At 38.9% G+C, this 25,178-nt stretch overlaps 3 protein-coding genes across 8 annotated transcripts; 2 read left to right on the top strand and 1 right to left on the bottom strand.

The window, feature by feature from the left end:
• Nucleotides 1–79: 79 nt before the first annotated feature.
• LOC117781525 (chromosome transmission fidelity protein 18 homolog) lies at nt 80–5,956 on the bottom strand. The gene is made up of 12 exons (XM_034618294.1): nt 5,029–5,956; nt 4,402–4,975; nt 4,115–4,343; nt 3,937–4,053; nt 3,776–3,878; nt 3,460–3,602; nt 2,551–2,785; nt 1,985–2,160; nt 1,364–1,497; nt 1,065–1,306; nt 512–575; nt 80–449 (listed from the first exon to the last, which is right to left on the bottom strand). The coding sequence occupies exons 1-12, from the start codon at nt 5,887–5,889 to the stop codon at nt 349–351; spliced, it is 2,979 nt and encodes a 992-aa protein (XP_034474185.1). The 5' UTR covers nt 5,890–5,956; the 3' UTR covers nt 80–348.
• A 284-nt stretch (nt 5,957–6,240) lies between these two features.
• On the top strand, nt 6,241–10,191 carry LOC117781639 (glycerophosphocholine phosphodiesterase GPCPD1). The gene is made up of 4 exons (XM_034618424.1): nt 6,241–7,923; nt 8,550–9,257; nt 9,308–9,454; nt 9,610–10,191. The coding sequence occupies exons 1-4, from the start codon at nt 6,772–6,774 to the stop codon at nt 9,727–9,729; spliced, it is 2,127 nt and encodes a 708-aa protein (XP_034474315.1). The 5' UTR covers nt 6,241–6,771; the 3' UTR covers nt 9,730–10,191.
• Nucleotides 10,192–10,950: 759 nt separating this feature from the next.
• On the top strand, nt 10,951–22,528 carry LOC117781655 (potassium voltage-gated channel protein Shaw). Of its 6 annotated transcripts, none has more exons than XM_034618450.1 (9): nt 10,951–11,343; nt 13,602–13,945; nt 14,176–14,386; nt 14,451–14,568; nt 14,637–14,831; nt 14,910–15,128; nt 15,742–16,351; nt 17,501–17,629; nt 20,591–22,528. In XM_034618450.1, exons 3-9 carry the CDS (start codon nt 14,178–14,180, stop codon nt 20,983–20,985), a joined length of 1,875 nt encoding a protein of 624 aa, XP_034474341.1. In that variant the 5' UTR covers nt 10,951–11,343; nt 13,602–13,945; nt 14,176–14,177; the 3' UTR covers nt 20,986–22,528. The 6 variants fall into 6 exon arrangements, with proteins under 6 accessions (XP_034474341.1, XP_034474340.1, XP_034474337.1 ...); XM_034618449.1 differs by having other exon boundaries at nt 14,153–14,386; XM_034618446.1 differs by adding an exon at nt 13,065–13,183 and having other exon boundaries at nt 13,602–14,386.
• Nucleotides 22,529–25,178: the final 2,650 nt, after the last annotated feature.

Genomic DNA, 25,178 nt, shown 5'->3' with positions numbered 1-25,178 from the left:
ATTCTAACTATCTAACTAATCCATTTCCACGGTTGGAAAGTTACAAAAAAAATGTTTACTGGATTTCGAATTCTTAGTATTGAAATCTGTTGTAAATTGTGATTACCCATTACATTTTAAGATATTTTTTTCTAAAAAAAACTGTTAATTTTAAACTAAACTCATATTACCTTAAATTCACATCGTTATGAAGCAATATTAATTCCTAATGGTATGCTTCGCTGCTATTCTAAAAAATAAATAATCTTAGGAAAATACGAACAAAGCCCGATACTGGCATGTTTTATATAAAATAATAAATATAAACTTAGTTTAAATTATAACAATAACTGGCTTATTAATTAATTTTTAAAGCAGCTCATTTAGATGAACATCCTTGCGTACGGCGTTGTTGTATCCTTCCTTATAGCGATACCATATAGGACTCTTGACAATTGCATCAGTTTTAGCTGAGGAAAAATACGGATATATATTATAACCAAATTTAAAAGAATTCAAACAAACCACTTACCCTCTTCCTTGGAAGATGTGGCTGTTGTTTTGTGAGTGACGCGACCAAAAAAGTCCTTTGTGAGCTGTTTGAAAAGGACAATGAAATCAGATGAATTAACTGAATAATATATAAATTAAGTTCTTAGAAAAAAAAGTTCTACAATGAAAAGAAATAAACAAATAATGAATAATAATAATAAAGCTTTATATAAAGTGTCAGGACCTGCGTAACAACCCTCTGAGTAAAGGACATTCCTGTCGTTTTTTGTTGTCGCATTCGTTTGAGAGTGGCAATAAATGTTCGTTTGGCTTGATCCCACATTACGACCCCAATGAATCCCCTTATGGGTTATTAGCTCTTACAGGATTTGCACAGAGAAGCAGAAGTTCGTTCCTTGTGGTTGGTGGCATGTAAAATGTGGCAAGCTAACTTCAAGCGTATGCCCAAATTGTGGCAAAGCGAAATTTCAATAAGCCGCTGCCACAGCAGAAAAATTTGCAACAAAATTGCTGCTAAGTAAATGCAAGGCATGCAAATTGATAGAAATATTGAGAATGCTCAACGGACGCACCTGCTGCTTGGGTGCACTGCGTCCATTGAAATCCGTAATTTTCTTTGGCTTCAATGTTTGCAAATGATTCGGCAGTCGCGGTGACGCTGCCTTCTTCTTTGTGGCGTCTCCAGATGTTGTTGCTGCTTTCTTTGTTGCGTCCACTTCGCTGCCTTTGGGCGCCGCTCGTCGAATCCGCTCCAAATCCACCTCACGTGCGATTAGCTGGCGACTGAAATAAGGCAGCGTGAGACCAGCAAATCCTAAAGAGCATGGAATGATTATTTAATTTAGCTAATTTCTTAAATTATGAACTGTACCTGGAAATGCACAGAGCGTGTCCAAATCGGGTTCCGTTTGGAAAACATAATGTCCTTCTGCCGATTTGAGTTGCACAAAAGTTACACCCAAATCGACCATCACTTGTATCGTGTGTCGCAGATCATATTGTTCCCTGGATAAGTATAAATAATTATGTAGAAATTAATATAAGTTGTTTTGCTAGGTAAATATTTGGAACTGTCCAGGAATTGTGTCTGATAAAGTGTGTGAGATTTTAAAGAATGCTAAATAATATTTTTCGCTGGATGAGAAAGAAATTGACTCATGAATTCTAGAAAATTTATTTAGAATTGGCAGATAATTTTTAAATTATTTAGTACTGCAATAATATATCATCATAAATTCACTGGGCTGTTCGGGATATATAGTTTGCAGTTTTTTGGCTTGTCTGACCTGGTCAAGAACAGGCTGAGATCAAAAATGGAGAACAGAATATAGATAAATTAGTTAGTGCTGCTTAACATCTCAAAATATCAAGTAAATTTAACAGGCTAGATAGTCTTTAGTTTCTATAGCTTTTCGTGAAAGCGGTCTTCAATGTTTACACGTAGACCATTTAAACCCATGATGCTCCTTCAATTTATTTACAATGCACTCACTTTTGTGATAACAGTTGCACGGCAACTGAACGCAACTGTGGCGATAAAATGCGTTTTAGCAGCGGCACCGTGTCCAGCAGCAGAATGTTGCCCTGACCGACGCCCTGTGCCGATGTGGTGACACCTTTGCGCAGCGACAGGAAGATGTTGCGCTGGTTGGTGCACTTCTGATTGAACTGCAAGAGAAACAGAAACAGAAAGAGAAGTGACGAGAAAGGGTTTACAAGCGAGAGAAAGAGAGAGAGAGGGAGATAGTGGGGGTGGTTTATGAACCGGGGGTTAGTGTAAACAGTGTGAAATCTATGGAGAACTCTCATTAATCTTGTGATTGCATTTGAGGCACATAATGCACAAGAAATTACATGGCTTGATTGTGTTGATTATGCACTTTTCTGTGGCCCTCGCCAGGTCTGTTTGCCTCAGCTAATGAGGACTGCATAATACATGAGCTTGCCTCAAAGAAATCCACAGCTTACATGCTAAATGAAAAGAAATGATGCGACCCGAAGCCATCATCATCCTTATCCTCATCCTCATCCATGTCGTCATCTGTGTCCTTTGCTTACCTCAAAGCCACGCGTGGGAAATGCAATTTTCGGCCAGGCCAATGTGGCAAACAGCAAATGCCATACCACAAAGCCATACTGCAAATATGGATAAACACTATAGTTCTGCTGCCTTGAGATCTGATGTTGCAACATATCCGAGAAGCAGAACCATTGCAACGCCTCACAGATGCCCGTAAAATTCGGATCCGGCATTTTTTGCTGCAAGTAGTTCTCGTACACTCCCTGAGCAAGCCTAAAAAGGGAAATAAATAAATAAAATACACGATTAAATATCAGGGAATAATAGTTAACCAGTATTTATTTTCTGTATGTATATTAGAGTGGGTCAATTTTTTCGCGACAAAGCAGTTATGAAATTTGTAATCTACGATGAATTCTAAGAAGAATTGCCCAAGAAACCATAGGTCTAAAATCAATCCACTTTTTTCGAGGAAGGTTTTCATATGTTTTGTATGGCGAAACTGTCTGGTAGGTAAAACTTACATAGAAAAAAAAAAAAAAAACAGATAGAGGCCGAATTAACTAGTATTTCTTTAATTGAATTTTAAACATAAGCACTTTTGACAAGTTTCAGTGTGCATTGTGCATTTTTTTACTCCATACTAATTGACCCATTCTAATGTCCTATATATAATTTTGCTTTATTTTGAGAAAAAAAAAGGATTACTTGTAAAGTTCTTAAAACAAAGGCTTGAACAACTTCGAACTTTCATAACTTTGTCAAAACTGAACCGATTTTTCAGCGGAATGTCATTTTGATCATGGTTTAGCCCATAAATTCATTTCGCATTCAAAAGGTCAAAACCGAAATAGAACCTTTCACCGAAATAGTTGATTCAGGACTTAGCGGAACCGATATTTGTTTTGGTTTGTTTCCCTTAAAGATAAGATTATAGTGCTACTTACCGCTCGTAGTCACCACTGGAGTGCACCACACCGAGCACATTGCGAACTCGCGTTCCCACCGACATGTTTGTCATGGTCACCTGAACGGTCTCCTCGCCATTGCCGGTGTTGCCTTGCTGCAGCTGCTTCTTGGGACGTTGGATCTAAAGGAAGAAAGAAGGGTGTAGATTAATGTAAGGATTGACTACAATTGTATCTGCTTCCAGGACATTTAATATATTATTGGCTAAATATATACATATATATCTCTCTCCTTACTTACTTCACTTCTAAATCTATCTTTATATCTGTATGCACATTGAACATATATACTCACTCTAAAAACAGCTCCCCAGACATCAAACAGGCCCTGATGCCGATCCTTTTGACCAAGATTATTGTTCAGAACATCCTGCAGGGTTAAGCTTTGTTTCTGAACGCTTTTGAAATACAAGAGTTTAAAAAGAAGAATTAGCAGAAAAACTAAGAAGAACTCACTTGAAGAACTGCATGGATGAGATGCAACTGCGGACATCGTTGCCTGATTTCTCGGCTAAGGCAATAAGCGAACCAAAGTCTGTCTTCAAGTGTTCCTTGTGCGATATTTGCAGCAGCCTAAAGGGATAATGTGGTGGGATTATTGAAAGATTAGTTGTTGCCAATGCTAGCAGCTCACCTCTCGGCCAGACGCGCTGCATCAATGGGCGGAAAGTTGACCACAAAGGAAATTGGACGCAGTGGACGCAGAGCGGGATCATAAATGTCATTGCAGATGCATATGATGGGACGACGCAACACATTGTGCTCCGCCTTGGCGCCCTTGGCCTTAACCCGACTATAGATGCCATCGCTGACAAACTTGACCAGATACTCAATGGATTGACGTGGAGCGCCATCAATTTCATCTGAAACAGATAAGGAAACGGTAACGGAGGAAAAGCTTTGACTGTAGAGTCAACTTACCCAGCACAATGCAATTGGGACGCTTGTCCTGATTCAGCACCGATGACATTTGTGTGCCATTCTCGAGTGCCAGCTTAAAGGCCTCTGGACTGCGATCATCCGAGGCATTAATCTCACGCACATTGTACCCCGCATGACGGGCAATTGTATGCGCCAAAGTGGTTTTGCCCAGCCCGGGTGGACCACAAAGCAGAGCCACCTTTTGCATGGGTCTGCCCAGCTCATCAACATTGGTGTTCAAGGCCTGACGCGCCTTACGCTGACGCCAGCCTCCATTGGATTCGAATTTCCCGGTTCGCTTGTTGAAGCTGTTGAGCTGCTGTCCGCTGGAGGAACCAGCAGCTCCTGTGACCACTGCCTGCTGCTCCTGCTTGCTGTGAAATTCCTTGCCAAAGACCACCTTGTCCCACATCTTGAGCCAGTAGAGTAGACTGCGATTGGTCATCTCATCGGACAGCAAATCAATGTATTTACGAGGCTTGTACTTGTCCACCCAAAGGCGTCCCATCTCCGGGCTGGGAGTGGCAGGCGGGGGAGTCACCGGCTGTGTGGCAGGTGCCAAGCGACGCAGCACCTGGAAAAGGATGTAATCAAAGAGCTGATAGCAATAGATGACTGATGACTCACCAGCTCATGGGCTTCCTGCCACACCTGTTGCTTGGCCTCGCCCAACAGGCTGCCTATCTGATTACCCCGTGCACTGAGCTGCTCCAGCTGCCGTCGCTCATAGTCCTCGGAATGATAGCGCACATAGAGACGCTCGAGATCGCTGCGTTGCAGGGCCAGAAATGGCCACGAGGGTAACTCATATGAAAGATTCTTCATCTTGAAGTCATGCAATGCCTTCAGCCGGGACACTTCATCATGACGCACTGTTTTACTCGATTCCCGCAGCTTTCTTCTCAGCTCCAGGATGCGTTCAATGGCTTCGTTGTCGCGCTGCTCCTCGGTGCGCGCCTTCTTCAGCATGGGATCCTCATAGCTTTCGTGGTACAGGTCATCGATGTCACCAAAGAGATCCCGTTCCAGGCGACGTTTGTTGGTGCCACGCAATCCCAATTCCTGCAGCTGCTCGGCGGCAGCAGTTAACAGCGGGGCTGCATTGCCACCAATGTCACTGGCCACTTCCTGTATCGGCGGCATCCGCTGCAGCGGCGTCGAGCAACCGCGTCCCACAGTCGAGCCCTTGGGCGTGCCAAAGAGTCGACGATTCACGGCTGCTCCTCCGCCTGGTTCAATTTGACTTGCTCCAAATGTAATCTGCGACAGCTGTGGGGAGCTCAGCGTTGAGTTCGATAAACGTGAGACATCCTTGATTGCTCCAGTTCCCTGCATTTGTTGTTGTTTCTCAAGTGCAGCTGCCGCTTGACGGGATGTACTCGGTCCATCGTCGCACGCATCGTACTGGTGCGGCATATCCTCCAGCAGTTCCAGCTCATCTTGATACTGCAGCTCGAACTCTTCATTTTCATCGGGATATTGATCCATTTCCAGATCGAGTACGCCAATGCAGCGAGGAATAACAAAACAATAAACAAGTGCGAAATAATCCCGCCAAAAACCTTACATACGTTCAAAAGCTGCTTGCTGTGCACAAATAGTCATAGAGTGGCAACGCTGCTCAAATTGGCAGTTTACGAGTAGTGAAATAAACGAGGTAACACGAAATGAAAGCTGATGTGACGTCACAAAAAACAATTTTTAGTTTGTGTATTAATCAATAACTTATATGTTTTACTCTCTTACTAATTGCTTATGATTGCATTTACTTTTTCATGTTTGTTTATATGATTAGAAATTTTTATATTATAAATGTAAGCAATTCAGCGCTTTTGTGAGCGAATCCTCCTTTTATTTCACCATGTGCGCCTATATATGTAATTTTTGCAATGCAAACTCACAGTAATAATTAAAGCGCTAACAACGCTAATTCGTTTTAAAGTTAATATATTTAGTGTTTAATATAATTAATAAAATAAAAGTGGAGCATTGCAAACACCAGCGGATATAGCGTCATGCGCTCATAATACAAATAGTATAACAGCTGCTCGTTGATAGCAGATAACAAACAGCAGCCAGAAGAAGAACAACAACAACTAGAATAAATAAAAGAAACGGCGACAAGTTGTGCTTGATACCGGATAATCAGCTGAGCCTTCGTCTTCGCCATCATTGTTGTTTCCTTAGTTTGCAATTTCTTTGTGTGTGTCGCTTCTCAAATTACATTTTAAAATGTGCACACAACATTGACAAACGTAAATAACAACAGAAACAACAGCAACAAGAGCAGTGAGAACTTTGCCCTGTCCTTGCAACAACAACAACAACAAAGTAAAAGTTTATTGCAAAGTATTAAGTAAATAATTGAAAATGGAACGCTGGCTAACTGCACACGTTTGTGAGGAGGACGCCATGGCCGCACCCGCTCCCTCTGTCTGCCCCGCAACGGCCGCTGGTCAGCGAATCTATGGCGACATTACCGCCAATCGTCTGTGGACATTTCGTGTGCTAATGAACGAGGATTTGGCAGCCAACGAGCAGCTGGCGATTGTTGGCAGCTGCGAGGCCCTGGGAAACTGGCAACACAGTGGGGCGGCTGTCATGAGCAGGCAGGAGACACAGAATATACAAGATGGTTCTGACTCTGGTTCTGGTGATGTGTGGATGGCGCAGGTGTATATACCACGACAATGTGCCACCGAGTATCGTTATATGGTGTGTGGTGTGGATGCTGCATCGGAGCAGCTCTTGGTGCGACGTTGGGAGGTGCAACTGCAGCCACGTCGTATCGCCGAATTGGATGAACCCGCCGGGCAGTGCGAGGACACATTTGGCTATGTCAATGGCAGGGAGAAAGTGGATCGTGGTTGGCTGACCAAAGAGACTCTTGTCCAGTTGAAGTTCTTCTATGCGCCCTTCACCTGGAAGCAGCGCATGAAGCGTCGCCTGGTGCACGTCAAGGTGACGCCCATGAATCTAACCATACCCAGCAATGGCGCCGCTGAGATTACACCCCTTTCCCCGCTCGAGGATTCGCTGTCGAATGACACGCACGACACGCGGGAGAATGGCGGAGAGGGATCTGCCTTCGCCTTCAGCGAGGTGGTCACCTTGAGCGCCAATGAGTGTGAGGTGCGTGCCCAGGAACAGTTTGGCACGGCCTGCAGCTCCACCGATTTGGTTATCTTTCATCTGACGGTCGCGGATCTGGACAATACAGCGTATCTGGTGGACCTATACAGTTATAGCTCCAAGGTGGCCAGGGAGGATGGTCCTCCATTGCATTTGGGGTATCACTATGTGTTGCCCAATCTTTTCAAGCGCTCCGAGGGCAATCTGGAGCTGGCAATTACCTGTGCCAAGGGTCATCGACCGCTGGGCATGATGCGACTGGGTTACCTAATTGTGAAACCGTCCTCCCACAGTGCCCACATGGATATGCGTGTGAGCTATGCCCGGTATTGGAACAACAAGTGGACGGGACTCGACGTCGGACATCGCGGATCCGGCACCAGCTTTAAGGTTCGTTTCTCTAAAATACCTTCTTTTTACTGCCAAAGATTATGTGCTTTTTCTGCATTTTTCTACATTGTCTAGGCAACAAATGTACAGTATGTCAAGTAATTGTTCTGACATCGACAAGAACTATATAAAGTTTGTCATGCAATTGTCTCGACCAAATTATAATGTAAAAATTTTAGCAATCACAACTTTTTAGAATAACGCAGATTAAAGTACATAAACTATGTAGTGAAGAGAAAGTTTATGTTGTTAAGAAAGTTATTAATGTCGATAAAACTTTTATCAATTCTTCCAAATATTAAAAAAAAATATTATAGATAGTTCGTTTGAATCAATATGATGCTAAATACGTGTATGATGAATGAGAGGTATATTTGAACAGATTATTCAATTGATTTTTGATGATTGAGGAGGTGAGGAAGATGACAAGGTGACCAGGTGACATGTAGATCAGTTCTTCTCCTTCAGATTGGCAGTGAAGTCATAGGTTGACTTATATGTAGCATTAAATAGAACTTTTTAATTAAGCATTTACTTTACTTTATATAATCATATGTATCTAATTTGCTTGCATTCGAATTGAATAATTCTACTTACTCGTTCATCTTTTATATATATTTTTTAAGGCCAAGGATGCTGTTATACGGGAGAACACAATTACCTCGCTTAAGTATGCCGCAGATCATGGCGCCGACATGGTTGAGTTTGATGTCCAGCTCAGCAAGGATCTTGTGCCTGTCGTATATCATGATTTCATGATCTACGTCTCTCTAAAGAGCAAGTGCAGCATGCAGGAGCATGATTTTCTGGCACTGCCTGTGCGTGAATTGACGCTGGAGCAGCTGAAGAAATTGAAAGTGTATCACACGGCCGAGGGGCTGTCGAGAGAGACGCGCTCCTTTCACAATGACGATCTGTTGGAACATCAACCGTTCCCCCAACTGGCGGATGTCCTAGACGCCCTGGATGTGCATATTGGTTTCAATATTGAGATCAAGTGGTCACAGCGTCTGCAGGATGGCAGCATGGAGGAGGAGTTTGAGCATGTTGTCGATCGTAATCTCTATATTGATTGTATTCTCGATGTGGTGCTTAGAAAAGCAGGCAGTCGACGTGTTGTTTTCAGCTGCTTTGATCCCGATATCTGCACCATGCTGCGCTATAAACAGAATCGATACCCGGTCATGTTCTTAACCATCGGCAGCAGCTCCAAGTATCAGAAGTACATGGATCCGCGAGGCAATGCAATGGAGACGGCCGTGTGGCATGCGGTGGCCATGCAACTGCTGGGAATTGTCGCCCATACGGAGGATTTACTGCGTGATCCCAGCCAGGTAAACTGAACAACTAGCGTTGTGGACTTTCACCTAAACGGACGTTCTAGGTGAATCTGGCTAAGGAACGTGGCCTCGTCCTTTTCTGCTGGGGCGATGACAACAACTCCAAAGACACCATTAAGCTGCTTAAGGATTTGGGTCTGCATGCCATCATCTATGACAAAATGGATGTCCTTACCAGCAAAGAGGTCAAAGTGAGTAGCTGCAATTACAGTAGGTCAAGTATTAAAGAAAAAACAATACAACTATGTGAACTTTTTTCTTTTTTAACGATAATTACTTGACATACTGTATATTCAAAATTATGTTCTCCTGCTTATTCCGGTTTTTTCTTATTCCCCCGTTGCAGCAAAGTGTATTCCTGCTGCAGGCCAAGGACAGTCAAAAGGAGATGCTCAAGTTGCAAGCTCTTGAAACGGGACACGTCTGGCACACCACTGACTCCGGCAATGAAGAGCAACAGGCCTAAACTTTGATGAGCTTTAGTTTTATCTCTGCATAAATCACAAATTCGAGACAGGCCTTAAAGATATTCACACTGTCTAGACTGTTCTTATTCTCCTATTACTTCATTTTCTCACCTAGCCAATTTCATTTCCATAATTCGAATAGATTTTTATTGTATCCATCCAATCTCTTTGTTTTCTTTTTGGCTCTCTGTACTTCAATTCCCGTTTTCTGTTATTATTACAAACGCTTAAAAATCAATTTTAATTTGTTCTACGAATGATACTTTTCCACAGTGCTTGTCAAACTATGCTAGTAAAACTTTACTCGCTTGGTCAAAACTCCTCCGCAATCGAATTGTTGCAAATTTTTAAAATAAGAAAGGAAGTTCATAAATGGAGTTTATTTACTCTATAATGATATATGAAAACAAAATTTTTATCTAATTTATTGCAAAATAAATGTGCTTAAATAATGACCAAAATGGCCTACCTGAGTAAAAAATGTTTTTGTTGTTGAGCAGGTGGAAGTTGGAGATAAACTTAAGACACGTTTTGCAACCACAATTGCAAACTGTAAGGCTAGTTAAACGAATCTAAACAGTATGGTAATCGGTCAATATTCAACAGAAATATATTTACGTTATATTTTAAAAATACACTTAAGTTTTGGGTCCTCATTTGAAATAGAAAGACGAATACGCACCTTCATTTGCAGCGACGATTCTAAAGCTAAAAACTTTAGTAGAACAAATCTAATTTATTATTACAATAAAAACGAAATAAAAATTCTATGATGATTTTGAATTATGAAATTCAATTGAAAAAAGAGAACAAGTATACGCAGAGTTATTCCTATTAAGGATTGCAAAATTATAATGTTTTTCAAACGAAGAAGACTTTTAATTTTAACTTTTAACATTATTGTTATTTTAAAAATAATGTTAAATTTTAAAATCAAATTAAACACTTATACGTATACGCAGCGCCATTCACAGCAATGACTCTCAAAGTGCAATTCAGTCAATCAAATCTGGTTTAATTTTCAAAAGCAATAAAACTATGATTAAAGAAAACAAATTTAATTTTAAAATCTATTATAAGCTTCTATAACAAAAATATTTTTGAAGTAAAATTTAAAATAAAGAACACGTATACGCAGTGTTGCATTCGGGCGCCAAAGGTCGAATGCCAAAAACGGAATGACAGCGGAAAAGAGAAATGTGGCAAAGACACAAGGCGCATGCGGCACTGAGGCACACGAAGAGAACAAACAATGTGAGAAAACGAGAGGAAATGGTAAAGAAAAATTCCATCAGATTTGTGTGTGAGTTTCTTCAGTTTGTTGAATCGCATCGGACCGTTCGGAACGCGCTGAGCCCAAAAAGAAAAACCAGATAAGCAATATAGACTTGAGAGCTGAGCGAAAACGTGAAGCAACGTCGAGACGGGGCACGTTAACGGCACAAAAGTGTAGTGTAGTTCTAGGCTTTTCATTTCGTTTATCCCTTTTTAAGTTATTGTCATTTGTTTATTACTCCATCGGTTTGCAATCCTCTTCGGTTTTGGTTACAATACAAATCAATGCGATTATGTTTGTTGGCAGCGCGCACAAAATCCAAAAATCCAGCAAATAGGTGAGAATGAAATGACCCCACGATGAGTGTGTATTTGTGTGTGCGTAAGAGAGTGTGGGTGTGTGCGTAGAGTAACTACAGCAAGTGAAGAATGCGTAATGTTCGATCTATGTTAAGACGGCATACAAAGTCGTTCATTTTAAAGTCAAGGGGAAACAAAACAATCAGGAAGTTTTTGTGTTACACCAAACGGAAAAATCGATGCGTGCGCCTGTTCCCACACACACACACACACACACACACACACATACACATGCACCCCTACTATGTGTGTGTGTACTCCAAGGGAACAGAAGGCAGCAACGACTTCATACCACAACAAAAAACAGAGAGAAAACGGAGCAAAAAAAAGTGAGAAAAATTAAAGAAGAAGCAGAGAAAGACGAAAAAAAAAACAAGTAACAATGTTTAGAGACATGCCGCACTTACTACAGGCTACTTTACTCGTACAACACTCCTGACCTACTGCCTGCATCCGCCTCACCCCTGTGCGTGCGAGTGTGTGTGTGTTCCGCAGGATGTTGTGGGCGTGTGTTAAGGAAGGAAATTTGGTATAAAAAGCAAACAGAACGCCAGAAAAACAGAAAACTCATTTAAAATATGTGTGTGTAAACTGTATGTGTGCGTGATGTGAAGTTTTCTATGCTCATTAAAAGTGCATAAATTATGGAAACATAGCTCATACATATACAGTCACATTAACAAGCTAGCTAGTCTTCTACGCACAGTCCGAGTTAGTTTATAAATAATCAAATAAGATGAGACAGTGGAGCACAGTTTGACAAGCACTGCGCATGAATCTTTAATGATAATAGTTGAGTGTGAAATTGAGTGGCTGCATTAATTGCAAATATTAAATCACAACTCGACACTTGACACTCTTCATCTCCGCCATCTTTACTTGATACTCTCTCCAGCATATCATAAATTTTGAGGGCTGCCCTCGGCGTGTGTTTCGTTTGTTTGTTTTGTTTATAAAGCTCATGTTTTTCATTATTCTGTTGGTCTGTCCGGCTGCAAATAAACATTGAAAATCGACAGTCAAGATAGACGATTCGACAGCCGGCAATCGACAGACAAAAGAGAGCACAGACAGGCGGACAGACAGGCAGACAGACGGACAGACAGACAGACAGACAGACAGACAGACAGACGGACAGACAGTTGTTTCGATGAAACGGCTGTTGCTTGTTATTCATTCGCCGCATGTGGTGGGTGTGAGTGAGTGTCAGAGTGTTAGTATGAATGTGAGTATGAGTATGAGTGTATTTGTGCGAATGGAAGGCGAATGCGTGCCTGAGCTTGTGTGCGTGGCGTGTAAACAATGCAGCGTTAAAACTAAATATTGTTTAAGAACAAATATTTGGCTTTTGTGCAAATCACGAATCAGCGATTTTATTCGCGGCCGCTTCAGTTGAGGCCCCAAGGCAAATTAATGACGCTATCGATGATATTCATTCCCCTATTTATAGTATATACCCAATGTACCCACTACCTACTACTCGTATTTAGCTGCGATTATATTTAGTCATTTAGATAGGCAAAGCAAAACAAAAATTCGTGGGATGCTTTTCACGAGCTGCTAATGGGTCATTTCAATTGAACCAAATATTATTGCTGCTAAAGTGTATGGGTGTGTGTTTACGAGTACTCACATTTCTATTTGTATTCGTTGTGGTTCTTAGGTAGTTTTCTTTTATTCTATTGTATGTATACCACAGGAAAATCACCTGGAATCGTTATCGAATCATCGGGAAATAGGAAGCATCTATCAAAGTTTTAGATTTCTATTGAATTCACATTGAAGTGAATCATATGGAATTTTGGACATGAGATATTTGTATTCATAACAAATCGTTCAATAAACCATTTGTTTTCCCCAATAAATTGAGGATATGTGAAAGTGTGAGATTCATTTGAACTGATATAAAATATGAATCTGCTATTGAATTGTATACAAAAAACAAGAAATATTGATTAAAGATATAATATTGTCGGAGTATGCGTGCTATTATTCAACTTTCTAATGGTTCGAGCAGAAGGTTACGGATGCACTTAATTATGTTTCGAATATATCTGATGAATGATTGGACAAATTAGTAGCATAAATACACATAACTTATTTTTCAATTTCCAAATTATACAAATTAAATGCTTGAATATACTCATTGTTTTTATGAATACATTTATTGTATTTATGAATACACTCATGAATACACTCACAATTTTTCATCCTTAAATTTCCATTTTACTTTCAGCGCAATGTGGTTCAACCAAACCCCAACCTAGTGAGTACCTCAATGCCACACGAAAGCACCCAAAATGCTTTCGTCGTGCTAACATCTAGATAAATATCAAGTGCATACGCGCTACGCACGTCCAAGTGAGTGGAAGTCGAGTTCGCAGACGAAGAGGAAGTGGAAGTGGTGGTCAAAGTGAGAGAGTGGGTGACATCAGTGGGCGTGACCAGTTGCCCTACAACTGGAGACGGATTGCGATTGTGTACGTGGGTGTGTGTGTGTGTGTGTGTGTGTGACCCTTTGAGCGGGACACGCGACAACTACAGAATTAATCTTGGGCAAGGAATACGATAAACATTCAGGTTTGCGGCTGACACAAATCCATTTGAAACACTCACACGTCACAATCAAAGATACAACAAACATTGTGCACCACAACAACAGCAACAACAAAAAAAAAACAATAAGAACAAGAACAACACACTAGTTACTGATCTACTCTGATCAGTTTAGATATTCATTGTAATACTCATCTTCTCTACTGTGATCATGACTTATATACCTAAAAGAATGCAACACTATACGCATGCAGCCATGAATCTGATCAACATGGACTCGGAAAACCGAGTCGTCCTCAATGTGGGTGGGATTAGGCATGAGACATACAAGGCCACATTGAAGAAGATTCCGGCGACACGTCTCTCGCGACTCACCGAAGCACTGGCCAACTATGATCCCATACTCAATGAATACTTCTTCGATCGGCATCCAGGTGTATTCGCACAAGTGCTCAACTATTACAGGTGATATACACACATTTTCAGACATCTTTATAGTTTATTTTTAATTCGTGTTTATCTCCTGCAGAACCGGCAAACTGCATTATCCCACAGATGTGTGCGGTCCGCTGTTCGAGGAGGAGTTGGAATTTTGGGGTCTTGACTCCAACCAGGTGGAGCCCTGCTGCTGGATGACCTATACACAGGTGAGTGTTCTTTTCTCATAATCTATTTACTATAGAATACCTATATTTTCTATTTATTCCTACCTTAGCATCGTGACACACAGGAAACCCTCGCCGTACTCGATCGTTTGGATCTGGATACGGAAAAACCGTCCGAAGAGGAATTGGCGCGTAAATTTGGCTTTGAGGAGGATTATTATAAAGGCACTGTATCATGGTGGCAGGAAATGAAACCACGCATTTGGTCGCTATTCGATGAGCCTTACAGTTCCAATGCCGCCAAAGTAAGTTCTATATCCATTGTAAATCAAATTAAATTAAATTATTGCAAATATCTTAAAACTCCCCATTCGTTTTTACAGACAATTGGCGTTGTTTCGGTATTCTTCATATGCATCTCGATATTGTCCTTCTGCCTGAAAACCCATCCGGACATGCGAGTGCCCATCGTGCACAATGTGACCGTGAAAACGGCCAATGGAAGCGCCGCTTGGTTTCTGGACAAGTCAATGACGAATGCGCACATTGCCTTTTTCTACATTGAATGTGTTTGCAATGCCTGGTTTACATTTGAGATACTGGTGAGTCTCAACTGGGAAGAGATTAAAGATACTGGCAGATACATGAAGATAAATTTTAAAACTTGTTTAAAGGAGCTGAGAAAAGAAAAATGAATTGTTTCTTATACTGGCGATAATTAGATAGAATTGAAAGGATAGTTAGATAGTTGATAGTAAAATATAAAATTTGGGGATAAAAACGAAGCTATTATGAAAGACAAGTTGAAATAATAATTAATAATCAATAAAAGAAATTTCGTAGAATTATACAAATGTTAGAAACAATTGAATAAGGACAGGCGGGTAAAGAAGGAATAAATACGTTAAACGGAAAGCATCAATAAGAATTTTAAATAAATTGTAAATTTCAATCAGAAATAAAATTTCAATATAATAAAATTCAAATTATTAATAAAATTTATATAAGAATAGTTTGAGTCAAAAAGTTTCACTGAGAGATATATGGATAATAATAAATATGTTAACAAAATTGGGTAATAACATCATAAGAATGGTGAAATGTATTTTATGTGTAAAGTAAAAATAATGCATAGATATTTAAAAGAAAGGAAGCAAACGATACTTATTAAAACAACTAACAATCTGATGAACTAATTTAAATGTTGCATTACAGGTCCGCTTTATCTCATCACCGAACAAGTGTGAATTCTTAAAGTCATCTGTTAACATCATAGATTATATAGCAACGCTTAGCTTTTATATCGATCTAGTGCTTCAGCGATTCGCATCGCATCTGGAGAACGCTGACATCCTCGAGTTCTTCTCGATCATCCGCATTATGCGTCTGTTCAAATTGACGCGACATTCGTCCGGATTGAAGATCCTGATACAGACGTTCCGGGCGTCGGCTAAGGAATTGACGCTGTTGGTATTCTTCCTGGTGCTGGGCATTGTGATCTTTGCCAGTCTCGTTTATTACGCCGAGCGTATACAGCCCAATCCGCACAATGACTTCAATAGCATACCGCTGGGCCTGTGGTGGGCTCTGGTCACCATGACCACTGTTGGGTATGGCGATATGGCGCCCAAGACCTACATTGGCATGTTTGTGGGTGCACTATGTGCCCTTGCCGGTGTGCTAACCATTGCACTGCCAGTGCCCGTTATCGTCAGCAACTTTGCCATGTACTATTCACATACGCAGGCTCGGGCAAAACTGCCAAAGAAGCGTAGACGAGTGCTTCCCGTCGAACAGCCCCGACAAGCGCGACTGCCAGGTGAACGTAAGTCGAACATTCATATCTCTATAACTATTTGTATACACTATTATGATTTGTGTTGATATTGAAATCGCAAAATATTTCATATAACTATCATAAAAACAAACAAGAACAAGTTTTTCCCTTTCTTTTGTTAAAGATTTTTTAATTAACAACCTTTTTAAAGATTAACATATTTCTTACAAATCTTTAGTAGTCTGCAATGGTATTGAATCTTCAGCGTATCGAGTACAAGTCGTTCAAGGATGCACACGAAAAGCGAAGTCGGATTTGTCTATTCATATATTATATGATGATGATCTATAGCGATATCATATTCTTCTGAACCTAAATTCAAAATAAATCTATATTTTTTATTTGCAAATGAGGTAAATGATCCCTGACTTACTGTTCGATTGGGGCAAAGCAGAGCCGAGCCCAATGAGAACCAAAATTAGCAATTCAAAGTATTTCATTGTCAGAATAGAAGTGTCGATTGCAACTGAGCCCGAACCACTGAAGGTTTTTCTTATATAGGGGCACATACAGACGCTTATCAGGGAAAATGTCACTGGTCATCCTAATCACCGTTGACGGTAGTCCACGCTGTCGGGAGAAGATCCCATATTTATGTATATTTCTATTCATATGTACATATGAATGAGTGGGTCAATTTGTATTCTAAGAAGGTTTGCACAAGAAACCATGGTTCTAAATTTAAGAACCTAAAATCAATTTCGAGCTTCCCATTTTTAAAAATAGATTTACGTACTTTATATACTGGTAATTGTCTGTTAGCGGAGGCCCATCCTTCATTCTTTCTATTATTTATTAAATGTATAGATAAAACTTAAAAATTGTTTACTAATTTTTTTTAATTCTTTTTTTGTTATAGTTGTTTCTCTTATTAATAAAACAATTATATAATTATAAGAATATTTTTAACTCAACTTACGATTACCTTAAATATTTGTAGAAGATTGTTTCGCTGTCAAAATACATTAATTTAAAAATGTTTTTCAGTTTCTGCAATTTTTTTTTTCTTCTTATGATATTGTTCCCATATAAAGTTATGGGATAAAAATCTTTTCTATTGTTATTAAATATTTTGTGTGGTTACCTGTTGTGACCTCTCACCTGAATCAAATTGAATGATGTTATCTCATTTTGTAGGTGCTCCGGGAGGTGTCAGTGGCTGCGGCACTCCAGGCTCTGGTCCACACTCGGGTCCAATGGGATCTGGCGGCACCGGACCACGCCGCATGAACAATAAAACTAAGGATCTGGTCAGTCCCAAGTCAGGTGAGTGTTTGGTTGCGTCGTCGATTCACATCCATCAGCACAAAAGTTACAATTGAGCCGCGCTTCAACACTCCCCCTCCACAGGGAAACACCTGGTACACCTAACGTACGCTTCAATGTAGTAAACAAAAAGTTTGAAGTAAACTGATATGTCATCAGTTTTTAACGCATTCACGAAAGCTCAAAGCTTGCACAACTGCACTTAGTACTCGATGAAGATTTCTTCGTTGGGTTCTGTTCTTAAACTCAATCATCTAGCAGATGTTGTGCTGTCAGTCCTATTCCCCGGCCTACTAGGGTAATCTATTCGAAACCAATGCTTCAAAATTTTTGCAACAGCTTGCGCACACAAAAGCTCAAAAGCTCTCTCAAACAGTTTACTAATTATATTGAATTAAGATATTATTTATAAATTATGATTAATTTTGGGTGTGCTCATTGAGTGATGCAATCCTACGCCAGAAATGTATATATGTATTCTATGTAACTACAATGAATGCATTGATCTATTCACAAATCATTTAAAAGCTCATTATCGATTCATGTTCAAGCTTAGCTTTCGTTTAACGCAGCTCAATTTCAGAGCTTTCTCACCATACATTTGTGGGTTGGAGATACTCTCAGAGCCTTCAAAGCTGCTGAATTAAAGCTCCTGGAGCTTACTGATCTCCGGTCAACACTTATTTATCCATCAATAGTTTTTTTTTTTTAATCAAACGCTTTTAGTTATTTTTTGGAAGAGAATCCAAATACATAATTGTATATTAAAGTCATTGCCCCTAAGCTATGACTCTATGGGGACTCTTTTTTTTTAAATGTATCCTATATATTTATTCATATTGTGATAATAATTTTAAGCGTATTTCGAACTTATTTTTACATATACTTGTCTTCAAAATAAATTTATAATTTTTGATAAAAACCCAACCAAAATCCACAAATCTTATGTAAATACTTAGATGAATATACAACAATGATTGGCAAACCCCGAGATGGCAAAAAGAGCAGGCTGCTCTAAGCCGAAAAAAAGAACACCAAAAAACAAAAACAAAAAAAAAGTTTTGACCAGAACCAATGAATGAGAGATCAGAAATAACCCCTTTCCCAAGAAGAACCCTATTTAAATAAAAATTGCAATGAGCAAACTGAGCCTTTTAATGGAACTGGAACTGGAAGCATTATCATTTAATAAAAAAATTACATTTTATCAGTATTCTGACAAATAAATTGAAAGAATTTTGTTGATGGAACTGTCTGGACTGAGATCGTGGTACGTTGACCCACTTGGAGTCCATAATATGATACAATATACGTGCCAAACTCGGCGGCGTCTGCTACTCTACTACTACCAACACCTGCTACAACTATCTATCGCATATATACTATATATGATCGTATAACTACAATACTATATACTATACATATATGTAATTTTCTACGTGTTTTCTTCTATATAATATTGATATTGCGCATCGTAAACTTACGTGTTGTTCATCAGTTTTGGCTCGTTCGTTCGTTCGTTCCAAAGTATCTATATATACATACATATATCTACATGTACTCTACAAATATACATACTATATATCCCTATCTCTATTTTCTCTTCTCTGACTTTTGATGTGTATCTTTTGTGTGTGAGTGTGATGTCTGTGCGTGTGTATATTATATAATTTTATATATGTTTTTATTAAAATTCTAAGCGTTCCAAATATTTATAAAATTAGTTATATGTACTTGATTATGTATTTAAATTTATATAGTTCGTAACAACAACATAAAAAAAACAAACATATTTTGACGAACCTATGTATTATCTTGAACTTTTGTATTTCAGATATGGCCTTCAGTTTCGACTAAAAAATAGAACCAGTTCATATTTTGTAATTTGTAATTCAAAACAAAAGTACCGAAACAGAAAACACAGTTCAAATGCAAGCACCAAAAAGACAAAACAGAAACTCAAGAAACAAAAAACAGCTCAAAATCAAAACATAAATCAAAATGAATACAAAAAAAAATGAAAGAAGGAAATGAAAAATGTAAAACTTAAAACGCAATCGTAATCGCTATCGTTATCGTTAAACGCTCATCTCTCATGCTCTCACAGGCCATGCAATAAAATGTAACGGATTAAGCTGGGCGGGTGTGTTGGTTAACCATTTTTCTCTATTTATCTAACTCTAACTATACTTGTACTCTACTCTAATCCTAAAACGATACCTAAGCATTTCTATGTAGAGTAGGTGCGCTGGCAACCAACTCCCTAACAACAAAATTTTCAAATAAAAACTAAAACTAGTTTGTAGTAACCTTCAAATTCCGAATCGTAACCAAAAACCGTAACCGTAACCGTAACCAAAAACTGTAACCTTCACACCTAAAACTATCCAGCGTTGATTCGAAAAGTTTTGCAAAACTTGAAAAGCAACCCTCTCCAAAAGTATCAAAAAGTAGCTTATTGTTTTCAATGCTGCATGCTGCATGATTGCCCGTCAGTGGCTCCGAACCACTTTACCAACACTGGAGTGTCATTAAACCTAGTTAGTTGTTAATTACATTAAGTTTCTCTGTATACATACTTATAAACTATCCATGTGCCCACAATGCCTGTCAAACTGTCTCTGCGTGTTAGTGTGTGTGTGTGTGTGTGTGTTTTTGTTGTTTGTTGTCTTCCCCCACAAGCCTGTAATGAGTAGTATCAAGTGCACCCAGTATTAACCAACACTTATAGCGTTGCGTCTACTCTATGAATTTTCAAATAAGCTTATTGAAATTGGTTTTGTTTATTGATTTAATTGAATATAAATTAATAATATACTTTTATTCTCTTTCCACTCTTTCTCTTTTTCATTCTCTTTCCGCTGTCTCTCTCTCTCTTTTTCTCCTTCTCTCTATCTCTCTCTCTCTATCTACTGTTCTACATTCCCTGTGTCCTCTACAAACTGCGCTAAAACCAAACAGTTGCTCAACTCTTCACAGGTCCATTGGGTGCCAGCATCGTTGCGATGAGTCCACGCACCATGTTGGATCTGAATCCGGCACTGGCCATGGGTAAGCCCACATTTCAGCCACGTTTCCCAACACAGTTAGCAGCCAGCAACATTACCAACACCATCAACACCACGTCCCCATTGGCGCCCACAATACCGGTAACATTAGCGGCAGCTGCCACAGCAATAGCAACAGCAACGGCAACAGCAGCGGCAACATCGGGAACACTGTCAGCGGTGCCCAGTATAGCGGTGTCCAGTATAGCGGTGTCAACCACCGCCAGTCTGGGCAAGGATTGCACCGGCACCGGCACCACAACCACCACCAGCACCACTCTGGAGGCCACCAAGAAGGCTTTTCTTTAAAACGATTCTTTCTTCAAAAAAAAAAAAAGAACCCCATAAAAGCAATATTTAAAAGCCTATCATAATCTTCGCATACGTATGAATAGGAGTACGAGTACTCATAACTAAATGAAGCTATAAATACCCTCTTTCCACTACAAGAAAAATACTTTTTTTCTCTGAATTTATATGTTTTTGTTTTATTTTTGGTTTTATTAATAATAGTTGTCTCTTGTCACATAAATTCCCAAAAAATCTACCTTCTTAATAATTTAAAAAAAATTGGTATAATATAGAGAACAAATTAAATTGTTTTTGTAGTGGCAAGAGGATACAACACGCAATATCTAATACATTTAGACGCCTCATTATTTGGCCATATCATGACATACATATTACCTAGGGCTATATTTAGTATTATTAAATTTAATAATGCATCGGCACTCACTGGTTTTGCATTTTAAAGATATACAACAAAAGTTTTATAGTTGTTTTAAAATTTAATGATCCATTTTACAAAAATAGTCAGAAAAATGTATATAATACATCGAATAATATCAACAATTTTAAGTCAGTGATCCTGAAGTATTTCTCTACCTGTGAGGAAAATTTTATTGCATTAACTTTACATCTTTAACATTATATTATATATTTATTTTCTAAAATAATTTTCAATTCATTTTTCATTTTCCATTTTAGAAGCAGCATTCAATGCTCCCATTTCAAAAAACCAACTTAAGTAACTCGACTTAGGTGCGTGCTGTGCAAACTATTCCCTTTTTTTTTGTTGATTTTTTACTTTTAAGCTAATTAGCCAAAAACCCACGCTCAGGAGAGAAGAGTTCTCCTACAGACAGTCGAGATACGTATACTTAATAAAAAGTTGGCAACTGCTTAAAATTCATTCAAGCAAACGCTGCCAAATCGCTTGTTAAGGGCACGTGTTAAATTTTCAGCTAATAGGTAGGAGCCATGGAGCTTACTTGATGCCATGAACTGAAAAACATTGTGTAAACTTTCTGCAGCTTAACATAAATAAATGAATTTGCCAACAGTCAGGCTGTCTGATGCCTTTTCCTTCCTCCTCTTTTACTTCAATCATATGCTGCAAGTTGATAACTTATAAATTGCATATACCTAAAGCAAAGGGAACTCAAATTTACTTTAATTATTTTCAACCTGAAATCGACAACTTCAGGACGAGGGGAAGTTGGGGGTTTGAGGAATAAAGCAGCAGACAGCAAGTAAAATTTGCATGTAAAATCTCTGGCAAAGATTTTCCTTTTAGCTAAAGCATAAAACCAGTTAAAAGTCAGGCAAAGTTTATATTTTTCTTTTTCTCTCTGTTATAGTAAGCATACGCAGTTGTTAACTTCTTAATGGGGGAAGGGGGTTGACTAGGGAAGGGGGTCAGAGTATACACATACATATTAACGATACATATATCATAGTAGGTGAAGCCTCTTGTACATTTTAAATATCTCTCATACATTGCATAATTAACTAATGCATATATTGTAACTATAAATAAATTACAATTTACGATTATTTCTAAGATTAACAAGGAGGATAAAAATAAATTCTATCGCTTTGCAATAAATACAACAAAATTAGTTCATATACATAAACAAACGGATAAATGATAAAGTTTGCAAAACATTTGTTAAGTTTTTACAATGAAAATGCATTATAATAAAAATTATTAATAATAGTATACAAGCATACAAAACATACATCCGAGTTCATACAAACAACATTACATTACATTACAAACATTACATACATACTATAAAAATACATTTTAAAAATATATTCGAAAGTGTGGAACATTGTTTTTGTTTATGTTTGATTTTTTTATTTAATATTGTTATTTTTTTTTCAAATATTAATAACTGATTTTTAATTGTATAGCTAAGAAAATTGTATACTATTTAAACTATAAAAGAAAACGAAAAGAAAAACTGTTCTCTCAATAATTAATAAATGAACAAGAATAATCTTAATTACATAATTATACGAAACTCAAAACTGAAATGCAATAAACAAACCTATTGAACACCAAAAAATCGATATTTTATTTTCAACTGCAATTTCATAACAAAATAATTGAATTGAACTTAAAGTATTATCTCTTTTATAAAATGATAAGGGATAATTTTCTAAATATATTTGACATTTTTGAGAGGGATCGAATAATTTGGTATTAAATTTAAAAATGTTCTCAATTCTTGAAAATTTTTCAAAATTGTAGATTAACATGTTTTTCAGTTACCTTGAAACCTTTACAAAACTTCTTAAATATAGTAACAACATTTTAATTTGAGAATCACTTATTATTGCATTTTTCAATTGTTCTTAAAGTTGTCTTATTTATGTCAAGTTTTCTTGATTACAAAAATTGGTTTTATATTTCGGTAAAGAAACTAAGTACACTTTCAAGTGCTTGAATTTCATTGTTAAATTGTGAAAGCTATTACATTACTTGTAGCGTTAACGGTTGGAATCTTAAGGCCAAAATGGTTTGCCCCAGCGGTCTTGGCCTTAGCCGTTAAATGGAGAGCTTTTTTGGCCAGGTGCCTGCGGCTATTGACCAGTAAAGCGCTTCATTAAGCAGCTACATCGCCCATGACACACAAACAGAGACCCCAACTCAATCCAAAAACCAACACAACCCGAAACTCAACCACAACTGATAAAGGAAATGTTTGAGTGTGTGAGTATCTAAGCCAACCACTTTTCCCACAGGCATTTCAAATACAAAATCAACAGTTGGCTGCTCTACGACAAGTGGAGAAGCTTAGAGGGAAGTGGGTGATAGTGGAAGCGGGGAAGGGTGTAGGAATTCTAGACGAATAGCTTGTGTTTTTTTAGTGCAAAGCGCAAAACTAATAATGCATGAAATTTCAATTACAAGTCAAAAATCATAAGCCCAGAGTCAAGCACTATATTTCAATATGTATCTATGAGTACGCCTGTATCTATGTATCTGTGAGTTGTACTACAGTTTGTAGCTAAGCCAGCAAAGTTTTGAGCGTCATAAACATTACAGTTGTTGTTGTTGTGGCTGCTCTCAGTTTGCTGGAATGTTGTGGGAGCAGGTAAAAGAGATAGATAGATATATGGTTAGAAAGAAAGCATAACATGGCAAAGACTTGCCGACATTGCGTGAGAGTTGAAAGGCATTTTACATTAACAGTTTTCCAGTTTTTCCGTTGGCAGTTGTATGTGGTTTTTCTTTTTGCCGTCTATGCGCAGTGAGAGTTGCCTGGAAAAAGCTCGCTCTCTCTGTATCTCTTTGCTGCACCCGCTCTCTCTCTCTCTCTCCTTCAGTTTGTGAATGAAGCTTGCGCTCTCTGGCGCTCTGTTAGCCTAAAATACATTTCTCTGGCTATTTGGCTATTTTGCATGGACAATTGCGTTTCCCCTAAAGCGGCTGCCTTACCCCTTGCCCCTTCAGCCACAAGCTGCTGACGCTGCTCGTGACTTTTCGTTCGGTTACCAAAGAGATATACGGTATACTCTATTGAAGGTGCTCGTTTAATATGATCCCGTTGTCGGTCTGCCTGCCTGCATGTCTGTCTGTCTGTGCGTCTGTCTGCCGGCGGCTGCCCGGCTCTGCTCGGCTTTGCTGCCTCGTCTGGAGTTCAGATTCACAAACGTTTTCAGTGTAATTTCGGCTGTGCGACGTTGTAGTCTCCACCGTCGTCGCTCTGGGACAACAGCCCGGGACAACGTCTTTAACTGTGCGAGTCGAGTCGAGTCTATCGAGTGTGTGTGTGTGTGTGTGTTTGTATGTGTATGTCGCGTTTGTCGTGCTCCAGCTGTCAACGTACCGTCTCCATTACCATCTCTAACTACAACAACAACTACAATTCCATCTTCATTTCCATCTCGTCTGTTGCTCGTCGCGCTTTTCTTTTTTTTTTTTGTTTCGCTTCGATTCTTATTATTTTTTGTCATTTTTTGCCGCTTTGCGTTTGTAACAATTGCTTTGGGTTGGTTGCCATTTGAATATTAAAGCCAAGTGCGAGGACGACAGTTTTCCCAACCACAGGGGCGCTACCCCTTCCTCCCCCACTCGCAGTCACATTTGAAGTCGTCTCTAGGTCCCCGTTGGTCTCAACATTTGCTTGACTGGCTCTGCGATTAAGACCAGTCCGCAGTTGTTGCCCGGTTACGTTTAAAACTGCCACGCTGACTGTGGCATGCATTAA

This window comes from Drosophila innubila (assembly GCF_004354385.1).
Source record: "Drosophila innubila isolate TH190305 chromosome 2L unlocalized genomic scaffold, UK_Dinn_1.0 4_B_2L, whole genome shotgun sequence".
Taxonomy (NCBI): Eukaryota; Metazoa; Arthropoda; class Insecta; order Diptera; family Drosophilidae; genus Drosophila; species Drosophila innubila.
This window is presented reverse-complemented; position numbering and strand designations above follow the sequence as displayed.